The sequence below is a fragment of the Thamnophis sirtalis genome, unplaced genomic scaffold (genome assembly GCF_051295495.1).
Source record: "Thamnophis sirtalis isolate CommonGarterSnake01/CBP01778 unplaced genomic scaffold, rThaSir2_p1.2 scaffold_4, whole genome shotgun sequence".
Lineage (NCBI taxonomy): Eukaryota > Metazoa > Chordata > Lepidosauria > Squamata > Natricidae > Thamnophis > Thamnophis sirtalis.
The window spans coordinates 132,019,371-132,038,900 of NW_028261384.1; the positions used below are offsets into that span (position 1 = coordinate 132,019,371).

General features: G+C 44.1%; 1 protein-coding gene across 1 annotated transcript; it reads left to right on the forward strand.

The window, feature by feature from the left end:
* Positions 1 to 10,431: 10,431 nt before the first annotated feature.
* LOC148046665 (olfactory receptor 4E2-like) lies at positions 10,432 to 11,436 on the forward strand. The gene has a single exon (XM_087714869.1). It carries the CDS (start codon positions 10,432 to 10,434, stop codon positions 11,434 to 11,436), a length of 1,005 nt encoding a protein of 334 aa, XP_087570995.1.
* The last annotated feature ends 8,094 nt before the right edge of the window (positions 11,437 to 19,530 follow it).

Here is a 19,530-nt window from a genome sequence, read left to right on the forward strand (position 1 = left end):
AGTTACGACTAGCACCTTGAAGCGTATCCAGAGACTGATTGGTAACCAGTGCAGCTCGCGGAGGATAGGTGTAACATGGGTGTACCGAGGTGCACCCACAATCGCTCGCGTGGCTGCGTTCTGGACGAGTTGAAGTCTCCGAATACTCTTCAAGGGCTGCCCCATGTAGAGCGCATCAAAGCATCATCAAAGCATGCGTTCTTATACATTCTCAAAACCATTGCAACACGGAAATACTTAACTCATTTCTTATTGGTTATTTTATGGGGAAAGCCTTATAAGTAGATGAGGGTCTTACTTCTCCTTTTGTTACAGGTGTGGACTACGTGTCATTAATGAACTTTATCTGAACCTTGTGGTTTGGACTTTTGACATAGGGATGTTGGCTAGAACACCTTGGGGTTAGAGGCTGATGACATTTCCTTTAAGCAAACTTCTAACTGTCCCTTTTAGGCCACGTCTTCATTCTTATATTTTTAATCCATATTTTATTCTACTTTAACATGGGGCTAACATGCTCAGTGAAACATGGTTTAATTAAGGGAATAAAAAAATATCTACAGCGTTTAAAGAAAACATATACAAGATGGTTTATCGATGGCTCTTCCCCACAACGAGGTTAGCCAAAATGTTTCCTGGGTTATCTCCATTGTGTTGGAAATGTGGAAGAAGGGATGGCCCATTCTACCATATTTGGTGGTCTTGTACTGAGGCCACGAAATACTGGAGAAGGATTCAAAAATGGCTAAAAGAGGTTACCGGGGCAAGCATGGAATGGAAACCCGGGAATTTTTTTACTAAGCATAAAACCAGAAAACATGAGTAAATCTATATGGCATTTAAGCCTACATATAATTGTGGCTGCAAGAATAACCTATGCACAATTTTGGAAATCTACTACCATACCATCGAAAGATGCCATAATTAAAAAGATTTATGAATGTGCAGAAATGGACAGAATGACGGGTTGGCTGAGGGACAAAAGAGAAACGGAACATTATCTTAGACAGAACCTATGGTATATGTGGGCAACAAGGAGAACAGCAGGGACTTAAAACGGGGAAAGTTAAATAGCAGCTGTTAACAATGGGAACTAAAAGTGAACATGGGCGTTGTAATAGATCCCTGAACTTTGTAAGGAGAAGATGCTGCTTAGAGACTAAACAATGAGGAAGGAAAAAAAAAAGTTGGGCTGTGAATGACTGTCACCGCGGTGGGCGGAGAGGGGGGGTTGTATGTTTAAAATTGTATTTGTATTTGTACGTCTTATTCTTAAAAAAATGTATAACCAATAAAGACTATTAAAAAAATGCAGAGAAGAGCAACAAAGATGATTAGAGGACTGAAAGCTTAAACATACGAAGAACGATTGGAGGAATTGGGCAAACCTAGTCTAGTGAAAAGAAAAACTAGGGGTGGGGTTGAGAAAATAGTACTGTTCCGATATCTCAGGGGCTGCCACAAAGATGAGGGAGTCAAGCTATTCTCCAAAGTGCCTGAAGGCAGGACAAGAAGCAATGGATGGAAACCAGGGGTGGGATGCTGCTGGTTTAACAACTGGTTCAGTGAGCATGCTCGGCGCTGAAAACAAAGCATTTAGAAGCTCAGCTGCTTACCTTCCAAGTCAGCAACAGTAAGTAAAACAATTGGTGGTGGGGAGGGAATCAGCTGTGCCACACAATTGAGATCAGCTAGAAAGCAGGAAATAAAGGAAAGGATAGGGCAGTTGGGCAGGGCCAGCTGATCGTCGAAGCTACTGGTTTGCGCGAACTGGTTCGAATCGTCTGAGTACCGCCTCTGATGGAAACTAATCAAGGTGAGTAGTATTAGTATTTATTAAACTTGTATGCCGCCCTATTCCCAGGGGGACTCAGGGCGGCGAACAAACACATGGGGAAGGGGCAATACAAAAACGAACAAGACAAACAGAATACAGAGACAGATTAAAAATACAACAAACATAGCAATTCAAGTGGGAACTCAACAGCCCCAGACCTGCCGGAACAGCCAGGTCTTGACGGCTATGCGGAAAGCCTGAAGGGTGGTGAGGGTCCGAATCTCCACGGGGAGATCGTTCCAGAGGGCCGGAGCAGCCACAGAAAAGGCCCTCCCCTGGGTGGTTGACAGTCGACACTGGCTAGCTGATGGTATCCGGAGGAGGCCTAATCTGTGGGATCTAATTGGTCGTAAGGAGGTAATTGGCAGGAGAAGCAACCTAGAATTAAGGAGAAATTTCTTGACAATCGATCAGTGGAAGAACTTGCCTCCAGAAGCTGCACGTTTTAAAGAATAGATTGGACTGTCATTGGTCTGAAATGTTGTCGGGTCTTTTCCTTAAGCATGGGATTGGACTAGAAGACCTTCAAGGTCCCAGTTCCAACTTTGTTATTTTGAACTATGGCTTTTGTCTGCAGTGTCTTATTTAAAAGATAAGACTTATATCTCCCCATATTTCCCAGGAGTTTAAAGCAATGTACATTCTATCCCCTCCTCCAATTTCTATCCACAACAACAACCCTGTGAGAAAGGGTGGATTGAGGAGGAGTGTCTGGTTTGGTACGTGGCAAAGGATTTCTGGAATGTGGATTGCAACTTAAATCCTGGTTGGCTGAGAGGCAATTGAGATTTGTGGACCCATATTCACTGCAAGTTTGATTCCTTGCAGGATGACCATGTTGATTAGAGTAGAGTAGAGTAGAGTAGAACAGAACAAGACAGGACAGAATAGAATAGAAAAGAATAGACAACAGAGACTAGACTAGACTAAGGTAGGGTAGTGTAGAACAATAGAGAACAGCACAGCACAGCAAAGAACAGAATGGAATAGAATAGGGTAGGGTAGAATAGAATAGAATAGACAACAGAGAACAGAACAAAATAGAGTAGGGTAGGGTAGAACAGACACCAGAAAACACCTACTCTACTCTATTCTACTCTGTTCTGTTCTCTGTTCTATTCTACCCTATCCTGTTCTGTCCAGAACAGAACAGGATAGGGTAGAGTAGAACAGAGAACAGAACAGAGTAGAATAGAATAGAGTAGGGTAGGGTAGAACAGACAACAGAGAACAGGACAGAACAGAACAGGGTAAGGTAGAGAAGAAAAGAAAACAGAATAGAGTAGGGTAGGGTAGGGCAGGGTAGAACAGACAACAGAGAACAGGACAGAACAGGGTAGGGTAGAGTAGAACAGAGAACAGAGAACAGAGAACAGAGAACAGAGAACAGAGAACAGAGAACAGAGAACAGAGAACAGAGAACAGAGAACAGAGTAGAGTAGAGTAGAGTAGAGTAGAGTAGAGTAGAGTAGGCTAGGCTAGGCTAGGCTAGGCTAGGCTAGAATAGGGTAGAACAGACAACAGAACAGGATAGAATAGAATTCTTTATTGGCCAAGCGTGATTGGACACACAAGAAATTTGTCTCTGATGCATAAGCTCTCAGTGTACATGCAAGGAAAAAAATGATAAATCATAAATCATAAGGTAGAATAACAAATAATAAGATCTAATACTTTATTAGAAATTTTAGAATAATAGAATAACCGAGTTGGAAGGGACCTTGGTGGTCTTCCAACTCCCTGCTCAAGCAGGCAACCCTATACCATTTCAGACAAATGGTTGACCAAATGCAGAGCTGGTTTATTATTTGCTTCCTCCAGAATGGGCTCAGTCGACCCAGTTCTGCTTGGTAGAGAAGAAACCCAAACTTTAAGAAGGATCAAGCAGGCTTCTAACCTTCCTCCCTTTTTAATTTCACACGTGCAATCAAATGATCAATTAGAACTTCGCTCCAGAAAGAGTCAAATCCAAATTGACCTTGTGCTCATTTTTTTTTGCAGTAAATCTCTGAACATCCTTTTGGCACAATTTATTTTGCCTATTAATTCTTACCAAACTTTGCTTCCAACTTCTGATCCTCTTGGGGGGAGCCTCTTTAATTAAAGATTCAAGCTCCGTGGTGTATTAATTACAGTTAGGATCTCCAACCTCTCAAGATCTTCATTCCCCCCCCCCCGTCCTCCTTTAGTTCAAAGATACTTGAAATGCCGTTTATCTCTCACTTTCAGAGAATCTAAGGTTTTATAAAGCAGAAATAGCCAAGATCAGATGGTGCTTACAAAAGACATCTCCCTGGCTAGCTGGGGAAAAAAAAAGAGGGGCAGAGAAGACCTCGTAAAGCTATCTGTGTGATCTTCTTTTTTCTCAACTACATCAGGTAAATCAACTCTCTTTCTTAGAACAATTTAAATCTGCATCAGGGTTGGTTCCCCACGTTACAAAACAGATGTTGAGATTCTGGAAAGACTGCAAAGAAGAGCAACAAGATGATTAGGGGGTTGAAGGCTAAAACATAGGAAGAACGCTTGCAGGATTTAGGCTTGGCTGGGCTAGAGAAAAGAAGGACTAGGGGGAATTTGATAGCAGTATTCCAGAATTTGAGAGGCTGCCACAAAGAGGAGGGGGTCAATTTATTTTCCAAAGCCCCAGAGTGCAGCACAAGGAATGATGGATGGAAATCAAATCACTCCATACTTGATTGCAGAAAATATGACTTCAGTAACAGAATTGTCGATGCCTGGAATGCACTACCTGACAGGTAGTGGAGTCAAGGTGGCGCAGTGGTTAGGATGCAGCACTGCAGGCCACTTCAGCTGACTGTTATCTGCAGTTCAGCAGTTCTAAGCTCACCGGCTCAAGGTTGACTCAGCCTTCCATCCTTCCGAGGTGGGTGAAATGAGGACCCAGACTGTGGAGGCGATATGCTGACTCTGTAAACCGCTTAGAGAGGGCTGAAAGCCCTATGAAGCGGTATATAAGTCTAACTGCTATTGCTATTGCTATTTCTTCCCCAAACCCTCCACAACTTTAACCTGAGACTGTCTACTGTTGACCTCACCCCATTCCTAAGAGGTCTTTCAGGGGAGTGCATAAGTGCACCAGAGTGCCTACCGTCCAGGGGTGGGATTCAAATAATTTAACAACCAGTTCTCTGTCCTAATGACTATCTGGGTAGGTGGGGCTTGGTGGTCATGTGACTGGGTGGGCTTGGCCAACTCAAGGTCACTCAGGTCGATGGGCGCTTCGCTTTAGCTGTTACAATGTAATAAGGGTTAACCGGAGAGGCAGTTTCTGTAAGCAGGGCAATAAAGATTAGGCTAGAAACAACACCAGAATGTTTCCTTCCTGCCTTCCTTACAGGATTAGCCCTGAAAAGTGGGAAAAAAACAAAAGGAGATTTCTTCCAACAATCGGTTCTCTGAACTGCTTAGAAAGTTACCAACCGGTTCTCCGGAATAGGTGCGAACTGGCTGAATCCCACCACTGCTACCATCCCTGTCCTAATATTCCCTGGTATTTGTATCCATTTCATGTATTCATAATCATGTTTATACATACAGTATATCTATTACCTAATTCATGCTTGACGAAATAAATAAATAATCAAGGAGAGAAGCAAGCTGGAATTAAGGGGAAACTTTCTGACAAAGAAAGTTAAATTAACCCATGGAACAACTTGCCTTTAGAAGTTGTGGGTGCTTCATCACTGGAGCCCTTTAAGAAGAGACGTGACAGCCACTTATCTAAAATGGTATAGGATCTCCTGTTTGAGCAGGGGGCTGGACTAGTAGACCTCCAAGGTCCCTTCCAGCTCTTTTCTGATTGATTGATTGATGTCTGAGCACAATGGAGCCCAAAATTGAGACAGTTGTTAAATGAATTTTGCCCTGTTTTACAGCTCAGACCATCTCTAGTTATTTTTCTCTAGTGATTGTTCAAAAATATCTTGGGAAATGCCTTTTCTATGCATACAATTAGAGATTTATTTGAAGGAATGGTGCAACGTGTGAATCAGCAGGAGTTTACCTGGGTCTAAAAAACCAGAGACCTGGTGCCTAATCTACCTGTAGATTTTGGAAACTAACTGCATAACTTTGAGTCAGTCAATCTCTCTGTACACATCTACCTAACAAGGTTATTGTTGTTGTTGGTTGCGAAGTTGTGTCTGACCCATTGTGACATTTGTCCAGGCCTTCCTGTCCTCTACCATCCTCTGGAGTCCATTTAAGTTCACGCCGGCTGCTTCAGTGACTCCATCCAGCCACCTCATTCTCTGTCGTCCCCTTCTTCTTTTGCCCTCCATCATTCCCAGCATGAGGCTCTTCTCCAGGGAATCCTTCCTTCTCATTAGGTGGCCAAAGTACTTGAGTTTCATCTTAAGAAGGATCTGGCCTTCTAAAGAGCAGTCAGGGTTGATCTCCTCTAGGACTGATGGTTTGATCATCTTGCAGTCCAAGGGATTCGCAGGAGTCTTTCCAGCACCATAATTCAAAGACCTCAATTCTTTGGAGTTCAGCCTTCCTTATGGTCCAACTTTCACAGCCATCCATTGCAACTGGGAAAACCATAGCCTTGACTATATGCACCTTTGTTGGCAGGGTGATGTCTCTGCTTTTTAATGTGCTGTCTACATTTGCTGTAGCTTTCCTCCCCAGGAGCAAGCGTCTTTTCATTTCTTGGCTGCAGTCCCCATTGGCAGTGATCTTGGAGCCCAGGAAAATAAAATCTGTCACTACCTCCATTTCTTCCCCATCTATTTGCCAGGAATTGAGACGGCTGTATGCCATGATCTTAGTTTTCTAACTAATCATGGCAGGGTTATTAAAATGGATATTCATTAAATGGAAGCTCCCTGCGTGTAAACCACTTGGAGGCTTAATTGCTTTCTAAAAATTAAGGTTTTAAATTCACCAGATGTTGATTGCCAGAAGACAGATGTATTTTAAAAGGGAGTTATGCATGCAAGGCAAAAGCTGAGGTGGGGATTTACGGCAGCAAAAGTGTGTTCGTCTCAACACACCTAAAGTTCACCTCACAATCTTGAGAAGGCAGAGGAACAGTTGATAAACCTATCACGTCTTTTGAAGGGGAAAGATTGTTGTGTGTGTTTGCAGAGAGTCTTTCTTTTAAGATCAAGGGAGGTACTAATACGACTCTATAAAGCCTTAGTAAGACCACACCTAGAGTACTGCATCCAGTTTTGGCCACCACACTATTAAAAAGAAATTGAGACTCTAAAAAAGATTGCAGAGAAGAGCAATCAGGATGATTAGGGGACTGGAGGCTAAAACATATGACAAACGTTTGCAGGACTAATCTAGTGAAAAGAAGGACCAGGGGAGACATGATAGCAGTCTTCCAATATTTGAGGGGCTGCCCCAGAGAAGAAGAGGTAAAGCTTTTTTCCAAAGCACTTGTAGGCCAGACAAGGAACAATGGATGGAAACTGATCCAAGGAGAGATTCAACCTGGAAATAAGGAGGAATTTTCTGACAGTGAGAACAGTCAACCAACGGAACAGAAGTTGCCTTTGGAGGTTGTGGGAGCTTCATCCCTGGAGGCTTTCAAGAAGGGACGGGACTGCCTTCTGTCAGAAATGGTATACGGTCTCATGCTTGGTTGGGTGGTTGGACTAGATGACCCACAAGGTCCCTTCCAACTCTGTTAACCTGTAAATGATTAAGTGGAGGAATAACGGTGATGGATAGTTATAATGAATGACTGGATCGGAGTTAGGACCAATGAAAAAAAATAGGGATGTACAACGCAGGTGGCCCTCAACTTACAACAGTTCATTTAGTGAACTTTGGTTACGGCGTCCCTGAAAAAAGTGACCTATGACCATTTTTCACCGTTATGACCCTTGCAGTGTCCCCATAGTCATGTGATCAAAATTTGGATGCAACCGGACTTGTGCTTATGAGGGTTTCAGCTTCCCATGTGATTCCCTTGGGGACCTTCTGACAAGCAAAATCAATGGGCAAGTCAGATTCGCTTCCCAATTGTGTTACTAATGGAACAGCTGCAGGGATTCACTGAACAACGGTGGCAAGGAAAGGTCGTAAAATGGGGCAAAATTCACTAAACAAGTGTTTTTTCCTTAGCAACAAAGCTAAGAACAAGAGCGCGCTTTAGTCAAACGTGGTTTTGTGGTGGAACCTTACTTGAATACAGGCAGTCCTCAACTTATGACCATAATTGAGCCCCCCCCAAAAAACTTTGTTGCTAAGGAAAAAACACTTGTTTAGTGAATTTTGCCCCACTTTTACGACCTTTCCTTGCCACCGTTGTTCAGTGAATCCCTGCAGCTGTTCCATTAGTAACACAGTTGGGGGTTCCACCACAAAACCGCGTTCGACTAAAGCGCGCTCGATGAAACTGCGTACCTGACGTCATCACAGCGCGACGAAAAAAGCACGCTGTGAGCGCTAAAGCTAAAATTAACCCCTAAACCTAAACCTAACCCCCCTAACCCTAACCCTAACCCTAAACCTAACCCTTAACCTAACCCTAAACCTAACCCTAAACCTAACCCTTAACCTAACGCTAATGCTAACCCTAACCCTTAACCTAACCCTAACCCTAACCCTAACCCTAACCCTAACCCTAACCCTAACCCTAACCCTAACCCTAACCCTAACCCTAACCCTAACCCTTAACCTAACCCTAAACCTAACCCCAACCCTTAACCTAAACCTAACCCTAACCCTAAACCTAACCCTTACCTTAACTTGAATCGGCTTGCTTTCAAAGCGCTTTTTAAAGCGCCCTATTTTCTCCGCGGTCGCTGTTGTCACGCTGCTGATGACGTCAGCAACGCACTTTAATCGGGCGCGCTTTAGTGGACCGTGGTTTTGTCATGCCACATTCAAGTAAATGTTCCTCAGCCTTGAGTGAAGGCAGTAACATCACATTTCCCCCATCCCCTCTCCGCTCCTAAAGAAATAGAGTTGTTAGGGGTCAAAGAGAGTGGTGGGTTTCAAAATTCTTTAGAACTTCTTCTGTAGGTGTGGCCTGCTTTGTGGGAGTGGCTTGTTGGCCATGTGACTGGGTGGGAGTGGCTTGCCAGCCATGTGACTGGGTGGGCGTGGACAACTTGTAAAATGTGGTGAAACTCACTTAACAACACTCTTGCTTAGCAACCAAAATGTTGGCTCAGAAACTCTGGCATTTGAAGCACGCAAGTCTTAAAGCTGTCAAGTTACAAGACCCTTGCACTCCTAACCCTTTAGAAAAAAAACCCAGGGGTGTTGAAACTTGACAGCTTTAAGACTTGTGGACTTCAACTCCCAGAATTCCTCCTCCAGTCATGTTGGCTCATGAACTCTGGCATTGAAGCATGCAAGTCTTTAAACTGTCAAGTTACAAGACTCTTGCACCTCTAACCTTTAGAAAAAAAAACCCAGGGGTGTTCAAACTTGACAGGAGAAATTTCCTGACAGGGAGAACAATTAATCAGTGGAACATATTGCCTCCAGAAGTTGTGAATGCTCCAACACTGGAAGTTTTTAAGAAGATGTTGGATAACCATATGTCTGAAACGGTATAGGGTTTCCTGCCTAGGCAAGGGGTTGGACTAGAAGACCTCCAAGGTCCCTCTCAACTGTTATCCTATCCTATTCCATCCTATCCTATCCTATCCTATCCTATCCTCTGTTATCCTATCTTATCCTATCCTATCCTCTGTTATCCTATCCTATCCTATCCTATCCTATCCTATCCTATCCTATCCTATCCTATCCTATCCTATCCTGTTATCCTATCCTATCCTATCCCATCCTATCCCATCCCATCCCATCCCATCCCATCCCATCCTATCCTATCCTATCCTATCCTCTGTTATCCTATATCTTATCCTATCCTATCCCATTCTATCCTATCCTCTGTTATCCTCTGTTATCCTATCCTATCCTCTATTATCCTATCCTATCCTATCCTGTTATCCTATCCCATCCCATCCCATCCCATCCCATCCCATCCCATCCCATCCCATCCCATCCCATCCTATCCTATCCTATCCTATCCTGTTATCCTATATCTTATCCTATCCTACCCTGTTATCCTATCCTATCCCATCCCATCCTATCCCATCCTCTGTTATCCTATATCTTATCCTATCCTATCCTATCCTCTGTTATCCTATCCTATCCTATCCTATCCCATCCCATCCCATCCCATCCCATCCCATCCCATCCCATCCTATCTTATCCTATCCTATCCTCTGTTATCCTATCTTATCTTATCCTATCCTATCCTGTTATCCTATCCTATCCTATCCCATCCCATCCCATCCCATCCCATCCCATCCCATCCCATCCCATCCCATCCCATCCCATCCCATCCCATCCCATCCTATCCTATCCTCTGTTATCCTATCCTATCCTATCTTATCCTAAACTAAACTAAACTAAACTGAACTGAACTGAACTGAACTAAACTAAACTGCACTGGGCTGTCTAGAGTAGGCTAGACTAAAATAAATGAATAATATTGAGGAGTTTTCCACACATACATATTTGGAGATGTTTTGAACAAAACGTATTATTTCTCTTTGCGTAGGTTGAATGCATGGACTTCCATCTGCCCCGTTCCAATGGCTGAGGCGAACCAGACGGTGTCTCATTTTGTGTTCTTGGGATTGACTGATAACCGGAGTCTAGAACTGGTTTTATTCGTCATCTTCTTCACCATCTACCTGCTCACCCTAGTAGGAAACCTCTTGATTGTGGTGACGGTGGCTTCGGACCGGTGCCTCCACACCCCCATGTACTTCCTTTTGGGAAACCTGTCCTTCCTTGACATCTGCCATTCCTCTGTCACGGCCCCCAAGATGCTCCTGGACTCTCTCTTCAGGCAGAAGATCATCTCCTTCGGGGGCTGTGTGGCACAATTCTTCTTCCTCCACATCTGTGCCTCAGCTGAGATCTTCCTCCTGACCATCATGGCCTATGACCGCTGCGTCGCCATCTGCTACCCGTTACAGTATGTGACTCTGGTGAACCTGAAGATCTGTGCATGGTTGGTGGGTGCTCTGTGGACTGGGGGCATCATCCATTCCCTGGTCCAGACTGTCCTCACCGTTCGACTTCCTTTCTGTGGCCCAAATATCATTGATAGCTTTTTCTGCGACATTCCCCCAGTCATGAAGTTGGCTTGCGCCGATACGTACTTCACCGAGGTGCTTATGATATCCAACAGCGGGGTGATCTCCTTGCTTTGCTTCTTGGCCTTGGTGTCTTCCTACGCCGTCATCTTTCTCTCCCTGAGAAAGCAGACGGCTGAGGGCCGTCGCAAAGCCTTCTCCACCTGTGCTGCCCACCTACTTGTAGTGGTCTTGTTCTTAGGACCTTGCATATTTATCTACACCCGTCCCACCTCCAGCTTTTCCACCGAGAAGGTGGCCGCTGTCTTCTACACCATGGTGACCCCTTTCCTCAACCCTGTGATCTACACCCTGAGGAACAAAGAGGTGAAGAACTCCATGAGGAAACTCTGGTTCCGGAGGAAAGTCTTCTTCATAAAGAAAGGGGTTGGCCAACTTGCTTTGGTGGGAAACAACTTGGTCGAAGAGGGGAAGGCAATTCAGTGCAATGAATGATCTCAATGAAGTCAAGTGAAGTATTTTAAGCTACGGAAGTTTATTAAATATAGGTAGTCTTCAATTTACAACTACAACTGAACCCAACATTTCTGTTGCAAAGCAAGCCAGTAGCTAAGTGAGTTTTGTCCCACTGTACAAACTATCTTGCTACAGTTGTTAAGTGAGTCACTGCAGTTATTGAGTTAACAATATGGTTAGTGTTGTGGCCCAGCAGGAGCCGTTGGAGCTGCCACTAGACTCCGACAGCGAGGGGCCCTATGAGTTGGCTCTGGAGGATGTGGAGGACCCTGGACAGGGTTCCGACTCTGAGCAGGTCACAGAGAGGTTGGTTGGCCACCAGGAGGCGCCTGAGCCTTGGAGCAGTGGGGAGGAGACAAGGGAGTGTGATCCTGACATCATGCATTGGAGCAGTGGGGAGGAGACAAGGGAGTTGGTCCTGGATGCCCGGCAACAGAGGGCTAATAGGCGTAAAGAACAGTTACGCAGTTACAGGAGATAATTGAACTCTGCTGGTGGTAATTAGGCTCCTCTCAAGACTATAAAAGGAATGACTTTCCACACACTCATAGCAGGAGTCAACGTATTTACTAGAGCTGGAGAAGCTATCGTGGCTATCTTGGCAGGCTGGATTGCTGCCAAGATCTAGTCTGTGCTGGATTGCTGCCAAGGTCTAGTCTGTGTGTTAATAAATCCTTGAAGTATCTTTGTCTCGGTGTGTTTTGGTGTAGGAAGAGGGGGGTCAGAACAGGTTATTAAGTGAATAACCATATTAAGTGAAAGGGCTTCCCTGCTGACTTTGCCTGTCAGAAGGTTGCAAAAGGTGATCACATGAACCCAGGACACTGCACCTATCATAAATACATGTCAGTTGCAGTGACCATGGGGATGGTACAATGCTTGTAAGTGTGAAAAATGGTCATGAAACACTTTTTTCAGTGCTGCTGTAACTTCAATCTGTTGGAATACAGGTTAGAATGTATTTTGCATTGCAACAACTACAGAATTATTCAGCCAGTAGATGGCAGTGTTTAGTATGCATCTATGTTATAACCTATGGTTTCTTTATGTTCTGAGGAGAGTTTCCTGTTTCCTGTTAGGGTTTTATGGTTGAGCAGTAAAGCACATGGTGACTGTTCTCTTTGTTTACTCTATGGTGTTATATATAAGCTGAATTTCTAACACAAACAGTCACCAAAGGAATGGTTGTAAGTTAATGACTACCTGTATGTCTATGACAGGCCCATTTTTCTAACTTTGGGGACATGGAAAACCAAAAAGCTATGCTAAGTTTTTAGGACCTCTCTAAGATACTATTAATTTCTTTAAAAAGCAAAGCAATGATTTTGCAGCATGATAAATCCAAAGGCATGATATCTGTGCTGGAAACAGTTCTGTGGGAAAAGGACAAAACTACACTCCAACATAAGGCTTAATGAAGAACTGGTGACCTTTCCCAGATAAGTGACAAGGAAGAGATGGAGGGAACCTCTATAGAAGAGGTTCCACAAATCTACAGTGCCGTTTAGAACCGGTTCCAGCTCCCTCCCCCCGCCCATCCACACATCATCAAAATGAAGAGCGAGAAGAGGAATTCTGGGAGTTGAAGTTCACAAGTCTTAAAGCTTTCAAGTTTGAACACCCCTGGGTTTTTTTTTTACCTAGAGGGTTAGGGGTGCAAGGGTCTTGTAACTTGACAGCTTTAAGACTTGCATGCTTCAATGCCAGAGTTCCTGAGCCAACATGATTGGAGGAGAAATTCTGGGAGTTGAAGTCCACAAGTCTTAAAGCTGTCAAGTTTGAACACCCCTGGGGTTTTTTTTCTAAAGGGTTAGGGGTGCAAGGGTCTTGTAACTTGACAGCTTTAAGACTTGTGTGCTTCAAATGCCAGAGTTTCTGAGCCAACATTTTGGTTGCTAAGCAAGAGCGTTGTTAAGTGAGTTTCACACATTTTACAAGTTGGCCAAGCCCACCCAATCACATGGCTGGCAAGCCACTACCACAGAAGAGGTTCTAAAAATGTTGAAACCCACCATTGGAGCAGACTCAACTGAAACTAAAAGGAAACCAGGACTTGTGTTTTCTAGCCAAAATGTCTATAAATGAATATTGTGGAAATAAATCTCAAGGGTCAATGATTGAAGAAAAGTCATTCAAGCTAGATACTATACAACAGGGGTGTCAAACTCGATTTCATTGAGGGCTGCATCAGGTTTGTGTTTGACCACGGAGGCCTGGGGGGCATGGGTGAGGGAAGGGGGTGTGGATATGGTGAGCATGGCCAGCTCAATGTCACTCATGTCAGGAGCACCTCTAGTGGCTAAGTGCTAAGGCAGGATTTCACTGAAACCCTCCTTCACTCTCATTATAATCTTCCTTCCTACCCTCTTTTTTCCCTTCTGTTCCTTTCACTCTTCTCATTCCCATCTCTTTCCTTCCTTCCTTCCTTCCTTCCTTCCTTCTTTCCTTCCTTCCTTCCTTCCTTCCCTCCCTCCCTCCCTCCCTCCTTCCTTCCCTTATTTTTCTCCCTTGCTCTCTTTCCATCTTCCTTTCTTTTTCTCTGTCTTTCTTATTTCCCTTTCTCCTTTCCCATCTCTTCTTGCATGCTCAAATGCAAAAAGGGGAAACATTTCTCCTCTTGTTTTGTTTTTAGTTTGTTTTGAAAGCCCTCTGCCAGCAAAAACAGAGCTGGTGGCAGGGGGGACGGATGGACGGACATGTAGCCGGATCCGGCCCATGTTGCCTTGAGTTTGACACCTCTGCTATAAGACTAGCCATCTGCAAAAGCTGGAGAAGCACCAGCCTGTTGAAGGTTATGGGTTTAAATGCCTTCCGTATTTTATTTTTATGAACCCTTTTATTGTCCATACATCAACATGATTCTGAGATCAATGTGTAATAAAATCCATTGCTTTTCTTTAATTGTTACTTTTTATTAATGGTTACACTTACAGGATATGCAGAATAATATAGGATAACAGAGTTTGAAGGAACATTGGAGGTATTCGAGTGCAACCTCCTGCTCAAGCAGGAGAGTCTATACCCAGGATGGTGAACTATGGCATGCGTGCAAGGCATTGCCCTGTCAGCTGGCCAGCACATATGCGCGCACTGACCAGCTGAGTTCATCCCTTTCTAAAGCCATTTTCTGCCCTCCCCAGGCTCCAGAGGCTTTATAGGAGCCTGGGGGGGGGGGCAAAAACAGCATCCCACGCTCCCCGGAGCCCCTCCAGAGGCTTCAGGGAAGATCCTGAAGCCTCCGGAGCACAAAAAAATGGCCCTAAGGGCAAACCGGAAGTTTGGGAACGGACTTCTGGTTTGCTCGTAGGGCTGTTTTTAGTCCTTCGGAGCCTTCAGGGAGCGGGGGAGGCTGTTTTCGGCCTCCCCAGACTCGTATAAAGCCTCTGGAGCCTGGGGAGGATGAAAAAAGCATGCAAAAAATGGGGGGGGGGCACTGGTCATGCGCACATGTAAACTGGGGGTTGCGCATTGCATTATGGGTATGGTACGCCCATGTGTGACCCCTCTGCTCTCCCCCCCTTTTGGCATGCGAGCCAAAGAAGGTTCGCCATCACTGGTCTAGACCAGTGTTTTTCAACCTTTTTTGTGCAAAGGCACACTTTTTTCATGAAAAAAATCACGAGGCACACCACCATTAGAAAATGTTAAAAAAATTTAACTCTGTGCCTATATTGACTATATATAAAGTAATTTTCCCATGGCACACCTTACACTATGTCACGGCACACTAGTGTGCCGCGGCACAGTGGTTGAAAAACACTGGTCTAGACCATTCCAGGCCAATGATTGTCCAATCTCTTCTTGAGAACCTCCAGTGATGGAGCATCCACAGGTTCTGAAGGCAATCCATTCCACTGATTAATTGTTCTCACTGTTGGGAAATTTCTCCTTAATTCTAGCTTGCTTCTCTCCTTGATTCATTTCCATCTGTTACTTCTTGGTGCTTTGGAGAATAAGTTGGTGCCTTCTGGTGCTTTGGAGAATGAGTTGACCTCGTCTTCTTTGTGGCAGCCCCTTAAAGTATTATCGTGACCTGACAAAAGGGCGAACGACAAAAACGTGCCCGACTAAACCGCGTCGCTAAAACCGCGACGTCATCAACGTGCCGACAACAGCGCGCCGACAACAGCGCATCGACAACAGCGCGTCAACAGAAGGGCGATTTAAGTTAAGGTAAGGGTTAGGTTTAGGGTTAGGTTTAGGGTTAGGTTTAGGGTTAGGTTTAGGGTTAGGTTTAGGGTTAGGTTTAGGGTTAGGTTTAGGGTTAGATTTAGGGTTAGGTTTAGGTTTAGGGTTAGGGTTAAGTTTAGTTTTACAGCACGCTTCTGTCGCCGCACTGTTGTCGCCGCGATTCAGCGCTCATTCGTCAGAGCGCTTTAGAACACGCGGTTTTGTCACCGCGGTTTAGTCAGGCGCGGTTTTGTCGTTCGCCCTTTTGGTGGTGAACCAAATATTATCACTAGCAATCAATTATTGTTAGTGGTGTTACTATTGATTGCTATTGAGATTACTTATTGTAATACTGTTTTTATGAAAAGATTCTGGAGTTGGGGATGTATCCAGCATTCTTCATATAAACGTGAAGTCATGCTATGATTCAAAAAGTTTGAGGTGTTTTCACTTCAGAAGTAAAATATTGAACAGTGCCTAAAATACTGGAGACAGATTTATCAGATTTGTCAAGGAATTCCTGGTCGTCAGGGGTGGGTTCCTGCCAGTTTCTAACCTCTTCTATAGAAGAGGTTCCACAAATCTACTAAAGTAGAATAAAATATGGATTAAAAATTAAAGAATGAAGACATAGAATAACAGGGACAGTTAGAAGTTGCTTAAAGGAAGTGTCACCACTCACTAACCACAAGAGGTTCTAAGCCAACGTCCCTATGTCAAAACCTATGTCAAAAGTCCAAGGTTCAATTAAGGTTCATTAATGACACGTACTCCATAACAGAAGGAAAAGTAAGACCCCATCTCCTTATAAGGCTTTCTCATCAAGGTAACCACTAAGAAATGGGTTAAGTGTTTCCATGTTACGCTGCCTTTGAGAATGTATAAGAACGCGTGCTTCAATAATGAAGGTTGTTCTGAACTTGCAATGCTAGCCATGGGCTAGCTTTCTGAACCTGGCTGCCAATAAACTTTTCCTGTATCCTGAGAAGTCTAAAGCCTGTCATTTTCTGCAACACTTCCGTGCCATTTAGAACTGGTTCCAGCTTCCCCCCTCGCCCATCTGCACCATGCTTGCCCCGGCCGCCACTCACTGATTGGCTGGCTCACCAATTGCCCCACCCGCTTCTAAGAGTCCTAAAGTTGTAAAATCTTAAAGCTGTCAAGTTTGAACACCCCTGGGGCTTTTTTTCCCTAAAGGGTTAGGGGTGCAAAGGTCTTGTAACTTGACAGCTTTAAGACTTGCGTGCTTCAAATGCCAGAGTTTCTGAGCCAACATTTTGGTTGCTAAGCAAGACCGTTGTTAAATGAGTTTCACCACATTTTACAAGCTGACCACACCCACCCAGTCACATGGCCGGCAAGCCACTCCCACAAAACAGGCCACACCTACAGAAGAGGTTCTAAAAATTTTTGAAACCCACCACTGGGGCAGAGGGAATAGATGATAGATAGAATTCTATCTATAGGTAGAATACACACACACACAAACACACACACACACACACACACACACACCACAATAGATGATCGATAGATAGATAAATAAATAGAAAAATGATAGATAGATGATAGGTAGATAGATAGATGATAATTAGATAGATAAATAAATGATAGATGATAGACGATAAATAGAAAAACGATAGATAGACAGATAGATAGACAGACGATAGATAGATGATAGATAGATATAGATAGATAAATCATAAATAGATGATAGATAGATATAGATAGATAGATAAATCATAAATAGATGATAGAGATGATAGATAGATAATATATAGAAATAGAAATAGATATAGCGATAGCGATAGATAGATAGATAGAGAGAGAGAGATAGAGAGATAGAGAGATAGAGAGATAGAGAGATAGAGAGATAGAGAGATAGAGAGATAGAGAGATAGAGAGATAGAGAGATAGAGAGATAGAGAGATAGAGAGATAGAGAGATAGAGAGATAGAGAGATAGAGAGATAGAGAGATAGAGAGATAGAGAGATAGAGAGATAGAGAGATAGAGAGATAGAGAGATAGAGAGATAGAGAGATAGAGAGATAGAGAGATAGAGAGATAGACAGACAGACAGACAGATACAGGTAGAGGTAGAGGTAGAGGTATAGAATTTTTTCTCCATGGCAATGATGAAAAGTAAAGTTTTTCCATGTCATAAATTATAGCATCATTTTGAAAAAAAATCCCACTAAATAGAAAAGACATTTCAAAAAAGCGATGGTGCTTAAACAAGAGCCAACTCCCCAGCTAGCTGGAACAAAGAGATGAACAGAGAAGATCTCGTAAAACTATCCGTGTGGTCTTCTTTTTTCTCAACTATATCAGGTAAATCCACTTTTTCTTAGAACAATTCAAATCTGCATCCACGTTGGTCAGCACAATACAAAACAGATGTTGAGACTCTGGAAAGAGTGCAGAGAAGAGCAACAAGAGGGTTGAAGGCTAAAACATAGGAAGAACGGTTGCAGGATTCGGATTTGCCTGATCTAGAGAAAAGAAGGACCAGTGGTAACATGATAGCAGTCTTCCACTATTTGAGGGGCTGCCACAAAGAGAATGGGGTCAACTTATTTTCCAAAGCACCAGAAGGCAGGACACGAAGCTATGGATAGAAACTAACCAAGGAGAGAAGCAATCTAGAACTGAGGAGAAACTTCCTAACAGTGTGAACCAATTGTTCGAACCTACTCTGTGGGTGTGGCCTCCTTTGTGGGAGTGGCTTGCCACCCATGTGACCAGATGGGAGTGGCTTGCCGCCCATGTGACCGGATATGAAGATGCCGACGACACTTGTCAGAACCACCTTAAATTACCTCACACACAGCACTGGCATGCATAAGAATATGATGTAAACTTGTGTTTTAAAAGGCATCTTTGGTTTGCGTTAAAACAACTTCAACACACGCAATGTTCTGATTGCACCACAAACGCAGTAGTCCTCCTTGCCTTTCACAGAGGCACTGAGGTTTATAAATATGAGCATGATAGTGTAGAATAATCATATTCGAGGACCAGTGGTGGGTTTCAAAATTTTTTGGAACCTCTTCTGTAGGTGTGGCCTGCTTTCCGGGTCCACTGGTGGAACCTCTTCTAACCGGTTTGGTAGATTTGACGAACCGGTTCTACCGAATAGGTGTGAACTGGGAGGAACCCACCTCTGGTGTGAACAATCAACCAGTGGAACAATTTGCCTTCAAATGTTGTGGGTGCTGCATCACTGGAGGCTTTCAAAAAGACACTGGATAGCCATTTGTCTGAAATGGTACAGGGCAGTGATGGCGAACCTTTTTTGGCTCGCGTGTCATAAGCGGTGGGGACTCAGGAGGACTAAAAACAGCCCTATGAGCAAACTGGAAGTGATTTCCGGTTTGTCCGTTGCGTCGTTTTTCGTCCTCCGGAGCCTTCAGGGAAGCCTCCGGAAGGCCCCTGAAGGCTCCGGAGGGCTTAAACCGGCCTGACCTACAAGCAAACCGGAAGTCTGTTCCCAAACTTCCGGTTTGCCCTTAGAGCCGTTTTTTTGCGCTCCAGAGGCTTCAGGGAAACTTCTGAAGCCTCCGGGGGGCGGAGGAGGCTGTTTTCGCCCTCCCCGGGCTCCTATAAAGCCTCTAGAGCCTGGGGAGGGCGAAAAATGGCTTTAAAAAAGGCTGAACTCAGCACTGGCCAGCTTGTGTGCCTTGACAATTGGTTCCACATGCCACCTGTGGCACATAGTTTTGCCATCCCGGGCATAGTGTCTGAATGGGAGTTGGACTAGAACAGAGGTCTCCAAACTTGGTAACTTTAAGACTTGTGGACTTCAACTCCCATATTTCCTCGGTCATCATGGCTTGCTGTGGAATTCTGGAAGTTGAAGTCCACAAGACTTAAAGTTGTTGAGTTTGGAGACCCTTGGACTA